At 41.6% G+C, this 18,995-nt stretch overlaps 1 protein-coding gene across 2 annotated transcripts in view; it reads left to right on the top strand.

Annotated features, from left to right (window-relative positions):
• LOC309533773 (catalase-like) overlaps window positions 1-16,670 on the top strand; it is a 47,819-nt gene extending 31,149 nt beyond the window's left edge. For both annotated transcript variants that reach the window (XM_082225350.1, XM_082225349.1), the window contains exons 3-13: window positions 4,642-4,752; window positions 5,448-5,578; window positions 6,051-6,155; window positions 7,155-7,280; window positions 8,620-8,811; window positions 8,933-9,085; window positions 11,505-11,643; window positions 13,085-13,215; window positions 14,074-14,181; window positions 15,219-15,305; window positions 15,899-16,670. In XM_082225350.1, the coding sequence (XP_082081476.1) occupies window positions 4,642-4,752; window positions 5,448-5,578; window positions 6,051-6,155; window positions 7,155-7,280; window positions 8,620-8,811; window positions 8,933-9,085; window positions 11,505-11,643; window positions 13,085-13,215; window positions 14,074-14,181; window positions 15,219-15,305; window positions 15,899-15,961 (1,346 nt within the window). In that variant the 3' untranslated portion in view covers window positions 15,962-16,670. The remainder of the gene's footprint in view (window positions 1-4,641; window positions 4,753-5,447; window positions 5,579-6,050; window positions 6,156-7,154; window positions 7,281-8,619; window positions 8,812-8,932; window positions 9,086-11,504; window positions 11,644-13,084; window positions 13,216-14,073; window positions 14,182-15,218; window positions 15,306-15,898) is intronic.
• Window positions 16,671-18,995: the final 2,325 nt, after the last annotated feature.

Below are 18,995 nucleotides of genomic sequence, written 5' to 3'. Positions count from 1 at the left end.
TTGTATCTTTTGGTGCTGAATTCAGGATTATTACTATTTTTGATTAAACAAAAATCTTGCACAACACGCTTTTGCATATGTTGACCTAATTTAGAAAGGCAATCCATTCACAGAAATAAGCACAAGTCACCCTTGCTCAGTCTTGGGGGGGGGGGATGTACAAGAACTATAATTGCTTAATTTGTTCAGTGTGCCCAAAGCTTCTTTAGACCTGTGTTTGTGGAACAGCGTCCTCTAGGTTGCATGATAAAAGACTTTGTATTAAAAGTGTGGTTTGGCATAGGGGTATGGTGCTGAAAGGGAAAGAAAAGATCAAACATGCCGTTAGTTGAATGCAAGTGTTTGGGCTAAAGAAGACTATTAGCTCTGAGGCAGCTTGTGAAACTGAAGCAATGCTATTCTTAAAACAAGGTTATTGCTTTCTAAGGGTAAATAGAAAAAAGCAAAAAAAAAAAAAGGTTACTTGATCGGCAACATATAATACAAATCAGTACTATAATTTCAAATCAATGTATCCTAGGTGTCTTATTCACTAGAAACCATGAAGGAATGATTGTAAAATGAAGAGTATCTTACATTAAAGCATAATAATTGAAGCAATTACAACATGGTTATCACAAGGTGATGGTAAAAGAATAAATGAAATATAAAGCTAATTGGGTTAATTAGTCCAGGTATAACAAGAAATCATAGGTGATGTGATATATATATATATATATATATATATATATATATATATATATATTTGCTTTCGTAGATTTTCACGGGTACAGGAATGCAGGTTTTGGTGTCTTCGGGTGTCTTCCCGTGTAAGAGTCGGGGTGTCTGTGCGACGTTTCGACGAGGTCTCACTCGTCATCTTCAGGCTGGTGCTTTCGGCTTCTTGTTACTGGAACAGAGCAGAATCTGGTGTTTGAGTTCCTATAAATACTGTTGAGGGGTGTGGTGTATAGCCTCCAACGTTCTGGGCAGAGAGGAAGTTCCTAGATTAGTGTGCCTCTTCTTCTTTTGTTCCTTAATTACTTGAGGGATATCTTGAGTGATTTCATGAGTGATATTCTGAATACCACTGGGTGGGTCATTAAGTGTAGATTAGTTGCTAAAGCTTTTGTGTCTTGACCTCTTGAGCTTGTGAAGAGTTTTTCTGAGAAGATGGCTGTGCTGCATTTAGTTGTGCTCTGGCTTGGCTTCGTGTATAGGGGCGAGCTGTGGTTTTGTGCCTTGTGCCAGCCAGATCTGTGTAGGGATTGCAGGGGGGTGCAGCATCCGGAGGTGCCACTATAGTTTGGCTACTGGATGGAGTCTGTAATATGTCTGTGGAGAGGGTCTGGGTTTGGGTCTGGTGTGGTTGATTGGTGACGGCGTTCTGTGTGCCTCTGGTTCTGGTGTCGGTTTTTGTGGGGAGGGCTAATTTCCAGATGTCTGGCAGGCGGGACGTGTCGTCACGCTTGTTCATGTTGTGAGGGTGTTTCTCTATCTCGATGGCTTCCATGATTATTCTCTTGTGGTGATGTTCCATGTTAAAGAGCAATTTGGAATCTGCAAAATTAATTTCGTGTCCTGTTTCTTTCATGTGTTGGAAAAGAGAGGAAGTTTTTTCTTCTTTTTTGACGGCATTCTTGTGTTCTGCGATACGTGCATTTATTCGTCTGTTTGTTTGTCCAATGTACGTGGCTGGGCAGACTTTGCAGGGTATTTCATAGACCCCTTGGTTTTCCAGCTGGATTTTGTCTTTTGGGTTTCTGAGGATATTGGCTATTTTTTGGTTGGTGCAGAAGGCTGTTTTGATATTGTGTTTATGGAGGATTTTGCTGATTTTGTCTGTAGTGCCCTTGATATAAGGAAGGAGGGCCATGCCATTGTTTTCTTCTGGTTTTTGGGGGGTGTTTCTTTTTGGATTAGCTTCGTAACCCTGTTTTTCTGGTATCCATTGGCGATTAACACATTTGAGAGATTCTGTAACTCAGTTGTCAAGTGGTCTTTGTCAGCCAGGCGTTTGGTTCTGGAGATGCGAGTCTTGGCTACGGAGTTTATTTGTGCAGGGTGGTGGTGTGATTGTGCATGTAAGTAGCGGTTGGTGTGTGTTTTTTTCCGGTAGATAGTGTGTCCTAGGGAGCCATCAGGTTTTTTGTAGATTAGGACGTCAAGAAAGGGGAGTTGGTTGTTGTCTTCTATTTCCATAGTGAATTGTATTTTGGGGTGTAGGCTGTTGAGATGTGTGAGGAAGCTATCTAGTTTTTCTTTCCCGTGTGGCCAAATTACAAAGGTGTCGTCAACATATCTGAGCCAAAGTTTGGGTTTGTGTTCTGACTTGTCTAAAGCATTGGTTTCAAAGTGTTCCATGTACAAATTTGCGATGACCGGTGAGAGGGGTGATCCCATAGGTGCTCCTTCTATCTGTTTGTATCTTTGTCCATTGTGGATGAAGTACGTGTTGGTTAGGCAGTGGTTGGTCAGGTCCAGGATGTATTTGGGGGGGTTGTATTTGTTTTGAATGGCTGTCAAGGCTTCATTAATGGGCACTTGAGTGAAGAGAGATACAACATCGAAGCTCACAAGTAGGTCATCGGGATGTAGGTATTGCTTCTTTATTGTTTCTATGAACTGGAAGGAGTTAGTAACGTGTGAAGCGTTAGACACCAGAACCAGAGGCACACAGAACGCCGTCACCAATCAACCACACCAGACCCAAACCCAGACCCTCTCCACAGACATATTACAGACTCCATCCAGTAGCCAAACTATAGTGGCACCTCCGGATGCTGCACCCCCCTGCAATCCCTACACAGATCTGGCTGGCACAAGGCACAAAACCACAGCTCGCCCCTATACACGAAGCCAAGCCAGAGCACAACTAAATGCAGCACAGCCATCTTCTCAGAAAAACTCTTCACAAGCTCAAGAGGTCAAGACACAAAAGCTTTAGCAACTAATCTACACTTAATGACCCACCCAGTGGTATTCAGAATATCACTCATGAAATCACTCAAGATATCCCTCAAGTAATTAAGGAACAAAAGAAGAAGAGGCACACTAATCTAGGAACTTCCTCTCTGCCCAGAACGTTGGAGGCTATACACCACACCCCTCAACAGTATTTATAGGAACTCAAACACCAGATTCTGCTCTGTTCCAGTAACAAGAAGCCGAAAGCACCAGCCTGAAGATGACGAGTGAGACCTCGTCGAAACGTCGCACAGACACCCCGACTCTTACACGGGAAGACACCCGAAGACACCAAAACCTGCATATATATATATATATATATATAATCACATGAGCAGCTTCTCATAGTTTCTTGGTTTTTGTACCTTTTCCTTTGCGTACTTGTACTTTGTACGCAGATACTGAATGCCGAAGGAGGAGGGAACTTGCCCTCACTCTCAAGTTCTGCTAAAGCCCAAGGTAGAATAGTGGTAATAATACTAACCACTGCAACAATGTTCAGGACTAAAGGAAATTTTTTGAAATCAAAGCTACTCATCTCTTCCAAAACTAAGATCTACTGCCTTTTACAGGGCATTAAAAGCTGTCATATGAAAGAGCGTATCAAATTTTAAAGCAGAAAAAAAGTATAAGCTGTGTTCTGTTTCTTTTAAAACCTTATTCAAATTAAACACAAAATCTGTGGTGTTCCAGGCTAGACAGAACTGCTTCAAAAATACAATTATGTTCCTGTTTATTTTGAATAAAGGAGCCATCTTGTGATCCATCAGGCTGTTAGACTGCTGTCTGCCCCCAAGAACTGTAGCTGGAAGGAAAATATACAACTCGACATTGTGTTTCAGCTTATCTCAAAAGTTTTCTAGTAAGAAGCAGACCCCCCTGTATTCACAGATGCTGTGCCTTCAGCTGTTCAGGTCCTTTGGTCTAGGCATAAAAGGAGAATCACTGCTTCCTGAAAACAAATTTTGGCTCATGCCCTTCTTGTTTCCCATAGCTCTCCAGAATCCATAAAGGTAAAGGTAAAGGTACCCCTGCCCGAACGGGCCAGTCTTGACAGACTGTGGGGTTTGTGCGCCCATCTCACATTTATTGGCCGGGGGCCAGCGCTGTCCGGGGACACTTCCGGGTCACGTGGCCAGCGTGACATCGCTGCTCTGGCGAGCCAGAGCCGCACACGGAACGCCGTTTACCTTCCCGCTGGTAAGCGGTACCTATTTATCTACTTGCACCCGGGGGTGCTTTCGAACTGCTAGGTGGGCAGGCGCTGGGACCGAACAGCGGGAGCGCACCCCGCCGCGGGGATTCGAACCGCCGACCTTTCGATCGGCAAGCCCTAGGCGTTGAGGCTTTAGCCCACAGCGCCACCCGCGTCCCCCAGAATCCATAAGATAGGTAAATAAATTAATAATAAACATTCCCTATTTCCTGCCTGCGTGTAAAGGTTCTGTTATGGAAACTCAAGGTCTTTTGTGTCCTATAACAATGTCTCAGGGTCAAAAAGGCAATATGCTAAGGTGTACGCCAGAAACAGCTGTAGCAGAAAAGCACCACATTATATGAAACAGAGATATTTATTCTTCCCAAACTGCACTGCCATTTCTGATATTATTACCAAAGCCCTTGATATTTAGATGGTTTGTTTGTTTCTACTTATCTTTAATTTTTAATAAAAGCAACAATTTTAAACATTTTTAGGAGCTTTTGGCTATTTTGAAGTGACTCATGATATCACCAGGTATTGCAAAGCAAAGGTATTTGAGCATATTGGCAAAAGAACTCCAATCGCTATTCGATTCTCTACTGTTGGTAAGTCTTAAAAACAACAACCCCTCCTTTCATTTCCATTTTATTTGTGTTGTGTGTACACACTCATTTATTAAATGGGGTCATTAGAGGAACTAATTTTGTTATACTTTATTCATTTATTATTTATAAATTTGTAAACTGCTTTATTGTAAAACACACACACACACACACACACACACACACCTCAAAGCGATTGACAAAAGATAAAACAGTAAAATCAAAGGGGGGGGGAGAGACAACCCTACTTTTGTATGTTTTAAAATTAAAATAATAAAACTGATTAAAATTCCCTCAGCTTTCTGGGAACCTGTGTAGGCTTTTCTAAACAGGAATGTTTTTAGGAGGTGCCGAAAAGAGTATGGTGAAGGCGTCTGTTTGATCTTGATAAGCTGAGAGCTTCAAAGTACAGGCACTTCCACACTAAACAATCTGGTGCTTAAAAACAAAGAGTTTTGCAACGAAGGAGGAAAGTGTCACATAAGGACACTACATTGCACAGGAAACCATTGTGCAATGTCCCCTTTCCATTCAGTTCCTCTTAAAAGCTGTAAACGACAACATACACATACGATAATCATCCTTGGAATTGGAGCGCTATAACATTCAATATTAGAATGGATGCCAATCTCCAGGGTTGAAGGGGAAACTGTGTACAGTTCTCAGTGTGTTCACGTTTATAAACCTTCCTTTTCTAGCGGGAGAATCGGGGTCAGCCGATACAGTCCGTGACCCTCGAGGCTTTGCAATGAAGTTCTATACAGAAGATGGTAACTGGGACCTTGTGGGGAACAACACCCCCATCTTCTTTATTAGAGATGCGATGCTGGTAGGTCAGATACTTATTTGGGCAGCCAAAAGAAGTTAATGGGTGGTGAATGAGAGGGAGAGAGAAAAGTGCAACATACATGGATCTGTTTCTTCCATGGGGCTTCTTTTCTAATATCAAATTGCAGTTCTTGTACCCTGAGGAATAATCCACTAATATTAGGGACTCGTCTACACTCATCAATTATATCGTTATAACTGCGTTATAAACATGTGACACCAGGTGACGGTGTAGATCTGTTATCTGTCGCCAATGGGTTTTTCCATTAAGAGCTTTTATAACACGTTTTTCTGCTTCTTTGATTCCTTTTTTGTTTTAAGATTTATGATTATGTAATTTTCACAGCATATATAATTTATATATGGAACTTATCTGCAGGTACATCTTTTCAAAGTGAACTTAGTACAAGGGACTGTGTAGATAATGCAACTACACAGTAATGCAAATCTTCTTTGTATCTTCTTTGTGTTAGTTCCCATCCTTTATCCATTCCCAAAAGAGGAATCCACAAACTCATCTGAAAGATGCAGACATGGTATGGGACTTCTGGAGTCTTCGCCCTGAGTCTCTGCACCAGGTAAGATTTACTCTTTTAATTTCTATTCATTTTTTTCTTCACCTTGCAGGTTGAGTCAACTGTCTCCTTTTCGCATCCTCTGATTCAGAGACTAAAAGATTCATGTGTGAAAATACATATTCTCTTTTACATTGGTGTATTTGGTCTCTTGTGAGTGATACACAACACAACCCTTCCCTTATCAACTCTGTGCCATTTTCTATAAATTTTATTCTTTAAAATGTGACAATATTTGTATCATTTACAATTGGGCAAGCTATGACTAAAACACATACCTGTCACCCATTCAAGAAAACTAATGGTTGGAGGACATAAGTTTCCCCTTCCCTAAACTCACCTGAACTGTGATGGGTCTGGAAGCCTTTTGCAAGAAATACCTCTGCTCACTCAGAGATATATTTACAGTCTTTATATACATATTATGTACAAGGTACAGAACATGGCTTCATGTGTCCAAGTCCTCGGTATCAGATCCAGGAAGTGGGGGCTTTTGGTTCCTCTTCCAGCAAAGGAGCTTGGGAAGCCCCAGATGCCTCCTTTGTTCCCTGTGTTTTAACCCCCTCCTATCCTGTGCTGAAGGAATGGGCACTGACTCTCCCTCTGTTCCTGAACTAGTTGAGTGGTGTTGCTGCTCTCCAGCATTTGGGAGCATTCTCACCGCTTGAGTTCCTTCCTTTGGCTTGTCCTCCCCTCCCTCTCCTGTCTTGTCTAAAGGCTCCTGTTCCTCCCCCTCCCTCAGCGCCAGGTCATTCCCTGGCAGCCCCATGATACGAACATAGCTCTCCAACCCCCTCAAATGGATTATGTGGAAATGATGTATTGTACTATTTTTGCAGGTCAAAATCATCAGGGGTGAGGGCAGAATATCATGCCAAGAATAAACCATGGTTGGAGCATTCTTTAGTGCAGAGAAGTCCACAGGTGTACCTAGCTTTAGTTATGTGAGCTTTCATGAAAGAGAGCCTACGTAGACTTTTGTTGCTCTTGCTTTATATTTAGGTATCATTCCTGTTCAGTGATCGTGGCATTCCAGATGGACATCGTCATATGAATGGCTACGGATCACATACTTTTAAGCTAGTCAATGCTGACGGGAAATCTGTATACTGCAAATTCCATGCTAAGGTAATGATTTCAGTTTTCCTGTTTCACATTTGTTAATACTAATTTCCTAAATAGCTGGACGTACCCCACACCTGGAGTTCTTACCTATTCCTACTTCAAGAAATGAAAAATGGGTACTGTAACATGTTTATCCCCTTGTAGCATCTCCATTATGCAAAGATTGAATACTGCACTTGAGATACTGGTTTAGGAGTAGTGATGCCTGCCATTCTATCCACCTCTGCATATACAGTGGTACCTTGGTTTACAAACATAATATGTTCCAGAGGTCTGTTTGTAAACCAAAACAGGTTGTAACCGAAGGCCCGCTTTCGCCAATGAGGCCTCCCCCAAAAAATTTGTTTGTAATCCCCCCCCCCCAAAAAAGGGTTGTAATCCAAAACAAGGTTGCAAATCGGGACACGTACTTCCGGGTTTGACGTGTTTGTAATCCAAAACATATGCAAACCAAGATGTATGCAAACCAAGGTACCACTGTAGGCTTCTTTCCAGTATGGCAGCTTCTTAGAATCATAGAATCATAGAGTTGGAAGAGACCACAAGGGCCATCGAGTTCAACCCCCTGCCAAGCAGGAAACACCATCAGAGCACTCCTGACATTTGGTTGTCAAGCCTCTGCTTAAAGACCTCCAAAGTAGGAGACTCCACCACACTCCTTGGCAGCAAATTCCACTGTCGAACAGCTCTTACTGTCAGGAAGTTCTTCCTAATTTAGGTGGAATCTTCTTTCTTGTAGTTTGGATCCATTGCTCCGTGTCCGCTTCTCTGGAGCAGCAGAAAACAACCTTTCTCCCTCCTCTATGTGACATCCTTTTATATATTTGAACATGGCTATCATGTCACCCCTTAACCTCCTCTTCTCCAGGCTAAACATGCCCAGCTCCCTTAGCCGTTCCTCATAAGGCATCATTTCCAGGCCTTTGACCATTTTGGTTGCCCTCCTCTGGACACGTTCCAGTTTGTCAGTGTCCTTCTTGAACTGTGGTGCCCAGAACTGGACACAGTACTCCAGGTGAGGTCTGACCAGAGCAGAATACAGTGGCACTATTACTTCCCTTGATCTAGATGCTATACTCCTATTGATGCAGCCCAGAATTGCATTGGCTTTTTTAGCTGCCGTGTCACACTGTTGGCTCATGTCAAGTTTGTGGTCAACCAAGACTCCTAGATCCTTTTCACATGTACTGCTCTCAAGCCAGGTGTCACCCATGCCCTCTCTCACAGCAGATCTTTAGACCAATTTTAATATTTCTTTCTTTCATCATTACTAGGATGCAATTTTTAAGTAAAAAAAAATTTTAATGAAAAATTCAAAGTAATGTTATTTTGATTTTTGCAGACTGATCAAGGAATCAAAAACCTTACTGTTGAAGAAGCAGGAAGACTGGCCTCTGAAGATCCCGACTATGCCCTGCGTGATCTTTACAATGCTATTGCTAATGCAAACTACCCTTCTTGGAGTTTCTATATCCAGGTGATGACATTTGAACAGGCTGAGAAATATCCATTCAATCCTTTTGATGTAACTAAGGTAAGCGTAATTTCCATTCCTTTACCCTACATATTGGATATAAGGAATAAAAGTTCTGCATCTCTGTGGAAAGATTCACTTGGAAACTATCTGTAATAAATTGTATTCTTGCATTTTGTAGATTTGGTCCCACAAAGACTATCCTCTGATCCCGGTGGGGAAGCTGGTCTTAAACAGGAACCCTGTCAATTATTTTGCTGAGGTGGAACAAATTGCCTTTGCTCCAAGCAACATGCCTCCAGGAATTGAACCTAGCCCTGATAAAATGTTGCAGGTAAGGAGTATAGTATGCTTTCATGTTTATTTAACAGATGGTGGGCCATGGGAGCACTTTTAAGAGGACTTCAATGCCACTGCCTGTTCAGTGCCTCCTCGCTTGCCTGCCTCTTCCATTAGCTGTGGCATAGCCTTTTAGTTAGACCAATGCAAACATCAGCAAGTTATTGCATGATGAGGAAGGGTGACTGGTGTGGTCTGCGTTGATGGGGAGATCTTCTTCTGAAGGGAAGTGCCAGAGGAAGTGTTCAAGGATATTACAAGGTGGAAGTTAATAATGGCCAAACTCTGCCACCGCATTGTGACTCCCTCTGCCCCTGTACCACCAGTTTGTAACTGCAGGTGGGCTTTGATGGTAAAAAGTTTGAGCACCCTTTCTTAAATACAGCTGGTATTTTCTATTTAATACCTGTAGTGTCAAATATAATGAGAAAAGATAACACCAGGATGATGTCTTAATGGGAGGTTTCCCCACTATTCCAATTTTTCCATGGTGTGTGGTGTGTGTTTTGTTCTCTTCTCTTACTTCCCCTTCCCATTTTTTTTTTTAAGGGAGGAATTCAGCCCAGTGCTAAAGAGTGTGAGCATTTCTGATTTCGCCTCCATCACACATGCTATTCTGGGGCTTATCCCTCCCCCTTGAAGCCAATGGGGGAGGCACAGGAGCATGTGTGGAAAGGGAGAGCCCAGTTGTGGTTACAGAAGTCTGCTCTGCTTGCAGGACCTATTAGGTTACATATGCTTCAGGTTACATATGCTTCAGGTTACGGACTTCGCTAACCCAGAAATAGTACCTCGGGTTAAGAACTTTGCTTCAGAATGAGAACAGAAATCTCGTGGCGGCAGCAGGCGGCCCCATTAGCTAAAGTGGTGCTTCAGGTTAAGAACAGTTTCAGGTTAAGAACGGACCTCCGGAACGAATTAAGTACTTAACCCGAGGTACCACTGTACTTGGATCAAAAGTGGGTGGTCATTATTGGAAGTTCAAATCCCTAGCATGGTAACAAGGGTGGGCATGTGATCAGCACAAGATCTCATTGCAGATAAACATATTGAGTGGAAGATTTGTGGGTTTTTCACTTTTATGTCTTCATAATTTAATATATTGGATGTTTCTCTTTGACACTTTGCCCCCATTAATATAGGTTAAGACAGTGAGCAGCAACTTTGGGTATGTATTTAGTTAGAATTACAGTATGTTTTTACCTATAAAAATGTTCAGTCAATTTATTGTGTGTAGCACTTAACAATTTATTTTTTTAAGTCTTCCAATATATCAAGCTTTAGCTAAGGGAATCTTGACGATGGTTCAGCGGTGAGGGTGGAGCTTCTTTGGCAAATGAGTCACATATTTTGGACCTGTGGGTCTCCCATTGCTGTTTCATAACAAAGAAAATATCAGCAGAATATTCCGGCTGTCTAGCTCTAGTAATGTATTCTTGCCAGTAGGTCAGAATGACTTTGTTTATGCACTGCCAGTTCAATTCAGGTACAGCCTGGAAGCGTACACAATATTTGAGCCCCCCCCCTTAAATAAAAGCATATTTAACAAAACAAGACCAAGCAAAAACACAAAAGTCTCTCATGGCTACCTTTGACTGTGTTTTTGGGAGTTTGCTTATTAGCGAATATATAGTAATGTCTGTTGTAAGCTGTTTTAAATAAATATTGAGAATGTAACTCCACAGTGGCATTCAACAGTCTCTGAGACTAAATTCCCAAATCAGCTTATAAATTGTTCAGGAAAGTAGTCCTGATCTCACCTGGTGAGAGCAGTCAGATTCATACACTTGAAAATTACATTGATTTCCAAGTCGGGAAGCGGAATACTGGAGTGAAAGATTTCTTCTGATCCAGCAGGTCTGCTCTTGCATTATTTATTTATAAAAATATTTGTATACCACTCTATCCCCAAAATTTATCAAAGCAGTTTAGAATGGTAAAAATAAGATGAAACCATACAATAAAATCATAAAATATTGAAAGCAAGTTAAAACCGTTAAAAATAAAGATCAGGAACCTATGGGGGGGTGTACTCTTAATTGCCTGCATAGGCCTGGAGGAATAGAAAAGTTTTCAGCTGGCATTTAGAAGTTTGCCAGTAGAGATCAGGGGCACCTTTTGTGCCGAGTGTTCCACAGGACTGAGTTAGTGACACCAAAGGCTTGGTTGGCACTCCTGCAACTGATCTTGGTGGGATATAAGGTTCGGGTGATCCCTGCTGCACCCTGGACCTAAGTTCCTATTATGTTCTTTTTGCCCCTGTGAGAAAGAATTATTGTGTAGACGTTAGGAGCAGGAGCAACTTAAGAAGAATGGGTATTGTCATAATATAAAGCATGGAGCAGCACGGTGTCAGCATCAATCTAAAGAAAACTTACCCCCTCCATTCTTTTCTCTCCATTATATTATTCTAGGGTCGTCTTTTCTCATATGCAGATACTCATAGACATCGTCTGGGACCCAACTTCCTTCAAATTCCTGTAAACTGTCCTTACCGAGCTCGAATTGCCAACTACCAGAGAGATGGATTTATGTGCATTTCTGACAACCAAGGTACCATATTTTTCGCCCTATAGGGCGCACCGCCCCATAGGACGCACCTAGTTTTTTTGAGGGGGGGGAATAAAGAAAAAAAATTATTCCCCCCCCCCAAGGCGTGGGGCTGGTGCAGGGGAAGCCTGAGCTTCCCTCTACCCCAGCCCCGAGAACAGCCTGCTATCCGCAAGCCTATGGAGCCCGGCGGGAAGTCGCACCGGGCTCCCTAGGGCTGCATGAAGCCAGGGGCTGCGCAGAGCTGCGCAAAGCCCCGGACTGCAGACAGCTCTGCACAGCTCTCGAGAGCCCGGCGCGAAGTCGCGCCGGTCTCCCAAGGGTTGCGCAGAGCTTCCTCAAGCCTGGAGAGCGAGAGGGGTCGGTGCGCACCGACTTCTCTCGCTCTCCAGGCTTCATCGAAAGCCTGCATTCGCCCCATAAGACGCAGACACATTTCCCCTTCATTTTTGGAAGGGAAAAAGTGCGTCCTATAGGGCGAAAAATACGGTAATTCCAAAAGGTGTCTTCTGGAAGTAATCTGCAATACCATGTGCAAGGACATTTTCTTCTGAATTTCTAGCACGGTTTGGATATGTGTTCTAATTTTGCTTCATGTTAGATTCCTAACTGTGGGTGAAATTCAACATCTCATGAGTGTTTAGCCCCCCAGATCTGTTCTGGAGAATCCCCAAGCAGCTTCAGAACAAATTTGGGGAATGTGCAGTTGTCTGTAGAACAGATGAAGGGGAGGTCCTGTTGCGTGAGCAGAAGTTTGTTTAAAATGTGTGTCCTTTGTGAACTTTTTTAGCCATATGGATGCATAAAATAGTTTAATCAAAAGTGTATTGCCTTTTGAATGGAGAAACAGGGAACAGATGCACAGTTATACTGTAAACAGTTATTTTGGCTTCAAACATTTATGCCTATTATTTCGGAGAACTGCAATAAAATTATACTTAAAGTCACACCAAGGTGATTATACTGCTTCAAAGAACTTCTAGAAATTGGCTTCGGTGCCCAACCAAGAGCTTATAATAGGCAGGGAGCTGATCTTTCTTGAATGTTCTACTAGATTCCATTTACAGTATTTTGTTTATCAGTAAGAATGAAGAAAGGGAAGCAGTAGTCTTATTTTATATCAAGTAGTCTTATTTCATATGGAAGCAGTTACTGGGAAACAATACCCTGATCACCTCTCGCTTTGGAAATCAGAATCGGATAAGGATTGTAGAGTGAGAGTGTTGAGAGACTCTAGTTGACTTTTTCCTCTAGGAGGAGATTATTGCTGTATACTGACTCCCCACCTCCCGCCCCCGATATTAATAGCTAGGTATGAGGCACATTTGAAACACATCTAATGGATTCATATCTATAGCTAAATCTACATCTACGTCTCTGTCTGTCTGTCTATCTATCTATCTATCTATCTATCTATCTATCTGTCTATCTTTCTTTCTTCTAGGTGGTGCCCCAAATTATTATCCCAACAGTTTTACTGGCCCTGAAGACCAGCCCAACTTGAAGGAGAGCCGTGTGCTTCTTTCTGGTGATGTGCAACGCTTCAATAGTGCAAATGAGGACAACGTGTCTCAAGTAAGTAGATTAGAAATGGAAAATTATTTTGGACCTGAGTTGGATGTATACACTGCTTTTTTATGGAGTGAATTGACTTTCTTGAGACATCTGCAAAATACCTACCTTGAAAGCAGGTTAAAAGTTTTTCTGTGATCCATCTGGCAGAAACTTAGCTGTGGCTTCTCTAGGCCATTTCTGCATTACCCCTTTTGTTACTGTATCAAGTGGTAGAGTTTCATATACCCCCCCCCAAATAGATCAATGAAAGCTCTTTTCTAGGCCTGTATTTCTAGGCAATCCTAGACCTACCCTGGGGAGATCTGCTGGAATTAATGAACTTGCCTAATTCAGGAGCCTCTGGGAGGGGCTACCAGTAGCTGACCCGACAGTTGAGTGTTTGCCCAAGCTTTGATAATTGGGCCCTAGGTCACATGGCCTAGAGTTTGGAATATATGCAAGTGTTTCCTGAAATGCCACCCCCCTTTAAAAAATAGAATAATGCCTGTGTAAATTCCACCAGCACAAGTTCAACCAGCTGAGCCAGGGGGAGTGATATCTGCCAGCATATGTCGGGCTCCAACAGGATGAAAGGTTTATGCTTGGCCAGGAAAGCTCAAAATCTACCAAATCCAAACTCTCTCATCCTGGTAGATCCTGCCTTTAGATTGAGCTGTAAACTGTAAATGTGAGACACATCTCGGGGATAAGACTGTTGCCATCCCTTCTGTTCCCAGTGTTGATGGTGGAGTTTGAAGTCAGTAGTGAGACTCTCTCAGCTGAAAGTTTTTATTTTATTTTATAAAAGATCTTAATAATTATGCAGCACAGGATACATCCATAATGTGAGAGAAATTTGTCCTTCATTTTCATTTAAAGGTACGAGACTTCTATACTAAAGTGCTGAGTGAAGAAGAACGTGAGAGGCTTTGCGAGAACATCGCTGGCCATCTTAAAGATGCTCAGCTTTTCATTCAGAAGAAGGCTGTAAGTGATAAATTGCTACTTTTATCTGATGACATCTGATCTATGCTCTTAATGTACACCCTACAATAATCTTAGACTTGTGTGCCACCTTATTTTAAGATGCATGAAAATATGAGACAGACAAAAAAAGTTAAGGTAGAAAAAAAAACCCAGATGTAAAAGGTAAGCCTTCAACAATCTTTTTTTGAAATATTATTTAAATTATAAGGATAAAGTAATAGTAGAGTAACTACTCTGACAGGGAGTCTTGTCAGCTGAAAGACAGTAAGCCTCCATGCTTACTTTTTCAAGTAAGACCTGGATATATTTAGGGATGTTTTGGTCCATGCTGTAGCACAGAAAGCACATGGACAAAGCTATGACTTCTGCATGCAAAAATTAGATTTCAACTTTGGAGGGAAGCTGTGTAATACTGTGGTCGTAGGAGGTAAATTGGAAGCTATTTCATTCAAACCCAGTTAGTAGTTTCAAATCTCCATGTCAGTAGCAGATGGCATAGTTTACATATACCGTATTTTTTGCTCTATAAGACTCACTTTTTCCCTCCTAAGTAAGGGGAAATGTGTGTGCATCTTATGGAGCAAATGCAGGCTGTGCAACTATCCCAGAAGCCAGAACAGCAAGAGGGATTGCTGCTTTCACTGCGCAGCGATCCCTCTTGCTGTTCTGGCTTCTGAGATTCAGAATTTTTTTTTCTTGTTTTCCTCCTCCAAAAACTAGATGCGTCTTGTGGTCTGGTGCGTCTTATAGAGCGAAAAATACGGTACTTTGAGAACATAAGAAGGGGCTGCTGGATCAGGCTCATGGCACTTCTAGTCCAGCATCCTGTACTCACAGTAGCCAACCTGATGCCTGTGGGAAGCACCCCAGCAGGATAGGTGCACAACAGCACTCTGCCCACCTGCAGTTCCCAGCAAGTGGAATTCAGAGACTTACTGCCTCTGACCATGGAGGTGTAACAGGGGAAGAGAAGGGGCTTTGGAGGAAATCTTAATGCAGGCTTATATTTGCTCTTCAACTTCACTTTGCCAATCTAGGTGAAAAACTTTGCTGATGTTCATCCTGATTATGGTGCCCGCATCCAAGCCCACCTGGACAGGTACAATGCTAAAGGGGGAAACAAGGTATGAAAACAACTTCCATTCAAATTACTGTGCGCTGAGGGGCTAAGGCATTAATCTGTAAATTGCCATAGATGAAAGTGCATGATCGAAAGAGAGGACTGTGGAGTTGGGGGTGGGGTGTTTAAAATGCAAACTTTAAATGCTGCCAGTTCAAGTGGCCAAAGCCCCCCTTCAAGCTTGCCTTGATCAATTGTTCCTTTTTAAGTGTCATATCAAAATGTATTGCACAAAAATGTATTTGCCAATATGCCAGCAAATCATCGTATTCTTAGGATAATCCCTTAGTTCTGGGAGAGTAAAGCCCTCCTGTTCCCCCAACATAAGCAAGGGGGGGGGAGTATGGCAGCTGTGGAACTGCCATGCTTATTTTCCTTCTGTTTTGGGGTCAATAGGAGGGAAAATCTGAGGAGATGGAAGGAATGAAAAAATTAAAAAGAAAAGCTCTCTCACTTTTACTCTGGCGTTTTAGGATTTGGTAGTTCCTGCATCCTCAGATTCTCCCTCCAGTCTCTAAAGAATTTCTCTGTTAGAAGATTGCTCCTACAACCCATGCTGACTGTCAGTGGTTTAAACTATTTTTGTCTTGTTTCTAGGATTGTATTCGTACCTACACCCAAGCGTCTCATGTTGCTGCAAAGGAAAGATCTAATTTGTAGAAAGTATGACCTGTGGTCCCATTGATCACTGCATTTGCATCCGTCCAACTGGAAAACAAGCCTTAATCCTGCAAATATTCGTGTTTTTCTTGATATCTCCTTTGTTGTGGCAGTTGCAAGGCAGAACCATTGAAGTTTGCATTTGTGATTAAAAACTGATTGCATTATAATCTTATGCCTTGTAAAGCATTCTGTCTAGACTGTTAAAATCGATCTGTACTGGCAATCACTTTTCAGTGGTATGACTGAAATATATGGCTACAGTAACTTTTTGTCTACTTTTGCAAAATTAATGAAATGGTTTGCCTTATTTTTGTATTCTTGTAACTAACCGGGCATTTATTTACCCAAAAAAACTTGCATAATATTTTGATGGTATATCTTCTACTGACTATGTTAAAGTCAATATAGCAACAGGTGAATAAAACTCTTACACATAGAGGTATTAACATTTTAAAAAGAGCACATTTGAATAAATGCTCCCATTATGCAAGCAGTTTTATCTTATCTAAAATTTATCAGACTTTTGCTTGATGCACGGTGGATTACAGGAGCTTGAAACACATATTCAATCATATTTTCTTCTTTTTAACTTCATTTTGACATAAATATATTTACAGAAACAAGGTAATCCATTATACTGGTAATCCATTATACTGGACAATTCTTACAGTGCCTATTCTCAAATAAAATTATTGTTATAATGAAATGTTTCACATTTATCTATGGATTTTTTGTAACCGTGTACTTTTAGATCTAGTTCTGTGGGTCAACCTACATATGATGGTGTCATCATTCATAAGTAAAGTGTGGGTGGGTGGGAGTTGAAAATAAAAGGAACAGGCAGGATTCTTTCTCCCAATCCTGTAACTTAACTCACCAGTCATTACTTTTTTGTTCTGGTAAGTGGAAGGAGCCAAATCAAATTTGTACTCAGTGTACACATCAGGATGATTTGATGTGGATTAGTATCTCCTAACATATATTCACACCAGTGAGTGGAGACAGATGTCTTCACTCAACACATAGTACCTGGCAATTCTGTTTCAATTGTACACACCTGGGATAAAACTACACTTTTGAGCCAAGCTTGCTTGGGAAAAACAGCATTAAAATGTACTGTATCGGAAGAAACTACTGAGATAGCTGTGACCCACAAATAACTTCTTATCTACGGGGATTCAAAAAAGAGGTGGGAATGTACTGGTGCCAGAGTAAACAGCCTGACTACATACATACAAATGTTAGGATGACATAACACAGTCTCCATTGGAGAATTTATATCTTCCCTCCCTCCCTGCTAGTTTATAGCCCCGTTCCCCGCTCAACAGTCCACAAATGTTCTCAATATGAGGGGTATCGGCTGATACTCCAGGTAAAGAAGGGTAAAACCTAAAGATTTCAAGGCTTTGATGCCAGTGAAATAAAACACCAGCTTCCTTTTCAGTAAAGGTGCATGGGAGCAAACTTCTAACGTTGCAGTCCTATGCACATCTGCCATTGAGCGTCGTAGGGATTATTTCTGAATAAATATGCATGGGATCAGCTGCAGGGTGAATTTTGGTGAGAGAAAAAGAGACAAAGCTGCAATTATGTTGGAGAGAAAAAGGGCAAAGGATGAGCAGAGGAAGTGCAGCTTTTAAGAGGTTTTTATAGATAAGGGGAGATCGCATCAATGCAAAGCTTTGAGTTCAAGCCTTTTCCGCCCTTCCCTACTCTTTAAGCAGATGACTCTGCTTTTGCAGCCAAACACTGTATTCCTGTATAGCAGACCACAGGAAATGACATTCAATTGTTTCATAATGTTCAGTGAAAGCCAAAAACAGATCACAAGGCTTATAAAATGTACTTTTGAAAGTAAGGTTTTTTGTGTGTTTTTTTTAAAAAAGGTATTTTCACATCGGTTTGCCACAAAACCTGTTCTTAACCACCACACATACAGCTGTCCCAGTCTAACACATTCTGTCTTCATTCTGCTGTAAGGGTGCTTGAAACACGTTCCATCTTTTTATCCCATACTCTCATACCCTATGATCACTTGCTTTAAACACTAGGCAAGCTCCTTTTCCTCTTGCCCTTAAGCAGCCATGAGCAATCTTAGGACAATCGCAGTCTAACCCTCAAAGCATTTGACAAAGTTCATTGGCGTGCTCTGGTCCATGGGGTCACAAAGAGTCATACACAACTAAATGACTAAACAACAAAATTTACCATATTAGCTAATGCAAACTTTGGCAATGAACTTGTACCTTAGTAGTAGAGTGGTGGCCAGGGTGAACAGACAATATTCAGAAAGATTTCCAGTACAATGGGGAGCAAATTCTGGACTTCGCTACACTGATTAAATTTTAATCTCCATTTCAAAGAACTTAAAAACAAACTCTAAGCTTCAGCCGCAACCCATATGCCGTAGAGGAACTGGGTATCAGCTGTGAAAATGATGGCACTGAGAATTTTTGTCAGTTTCATTTGAGTGTTTAAAAAAGTTAATTGTGACTTTTGTCCACCAGGGCAAATGACCTGGTTTGAGATTCGGTTCTTGGTTTTATATTGGCCCTCTGCGAAAAAAGGGCTTCCTTTACAACACCATCAGGGATACTATGAAACTGCCCACCTACATAATATTGTAAAAATTATACACAACCCTAAGGATTGCTTATGCCTTCATACAAAAAACCCAAGTGACTCTTAGCCGTACCCTTCTTAGTCCATTGTAAATCACTTTTGCACTCAAATTTCCAATCCATTTACACCTGCAGGTCTCCAGGTGTGGTGCTCCTAGATCCCTAAACCCCCAGTCTCACCTTTGATTCCTTTCATATTCCACTCACAGTTTCAAAATCAAGACAGGGAGCAGCATGGCAAGGATCAGCAAGGATACATGGCAAGAGTTAGAGATCTATGTGATAATAATTTACCTATAAAGGCCGATGAGCTGGCTACTAAATTACCAGGCAGGCAGGATATATTGGTTTTATATACACCAAGTGGTCCATTTTGCCACCAATTGGTGTCCTTTCCTTATCCATCAGAG

The sequence above is a fragment of the Podarcis vaucheri genome (assembly GCF_965113315.1).
Source record: "Podarcis vaucheri genome assembly, chromosome: 1".
NCBI classification, from domain to species: domain Eukaryota; kingdom Metazoa; phylum Chordata; class Lepidosauria; order Squamata; family Lacertidae; genus Podarcis; species Podarcis vaucheri.
This window is presented reverse-complemented; position numbering and strand designations above follow the sequence as displayed.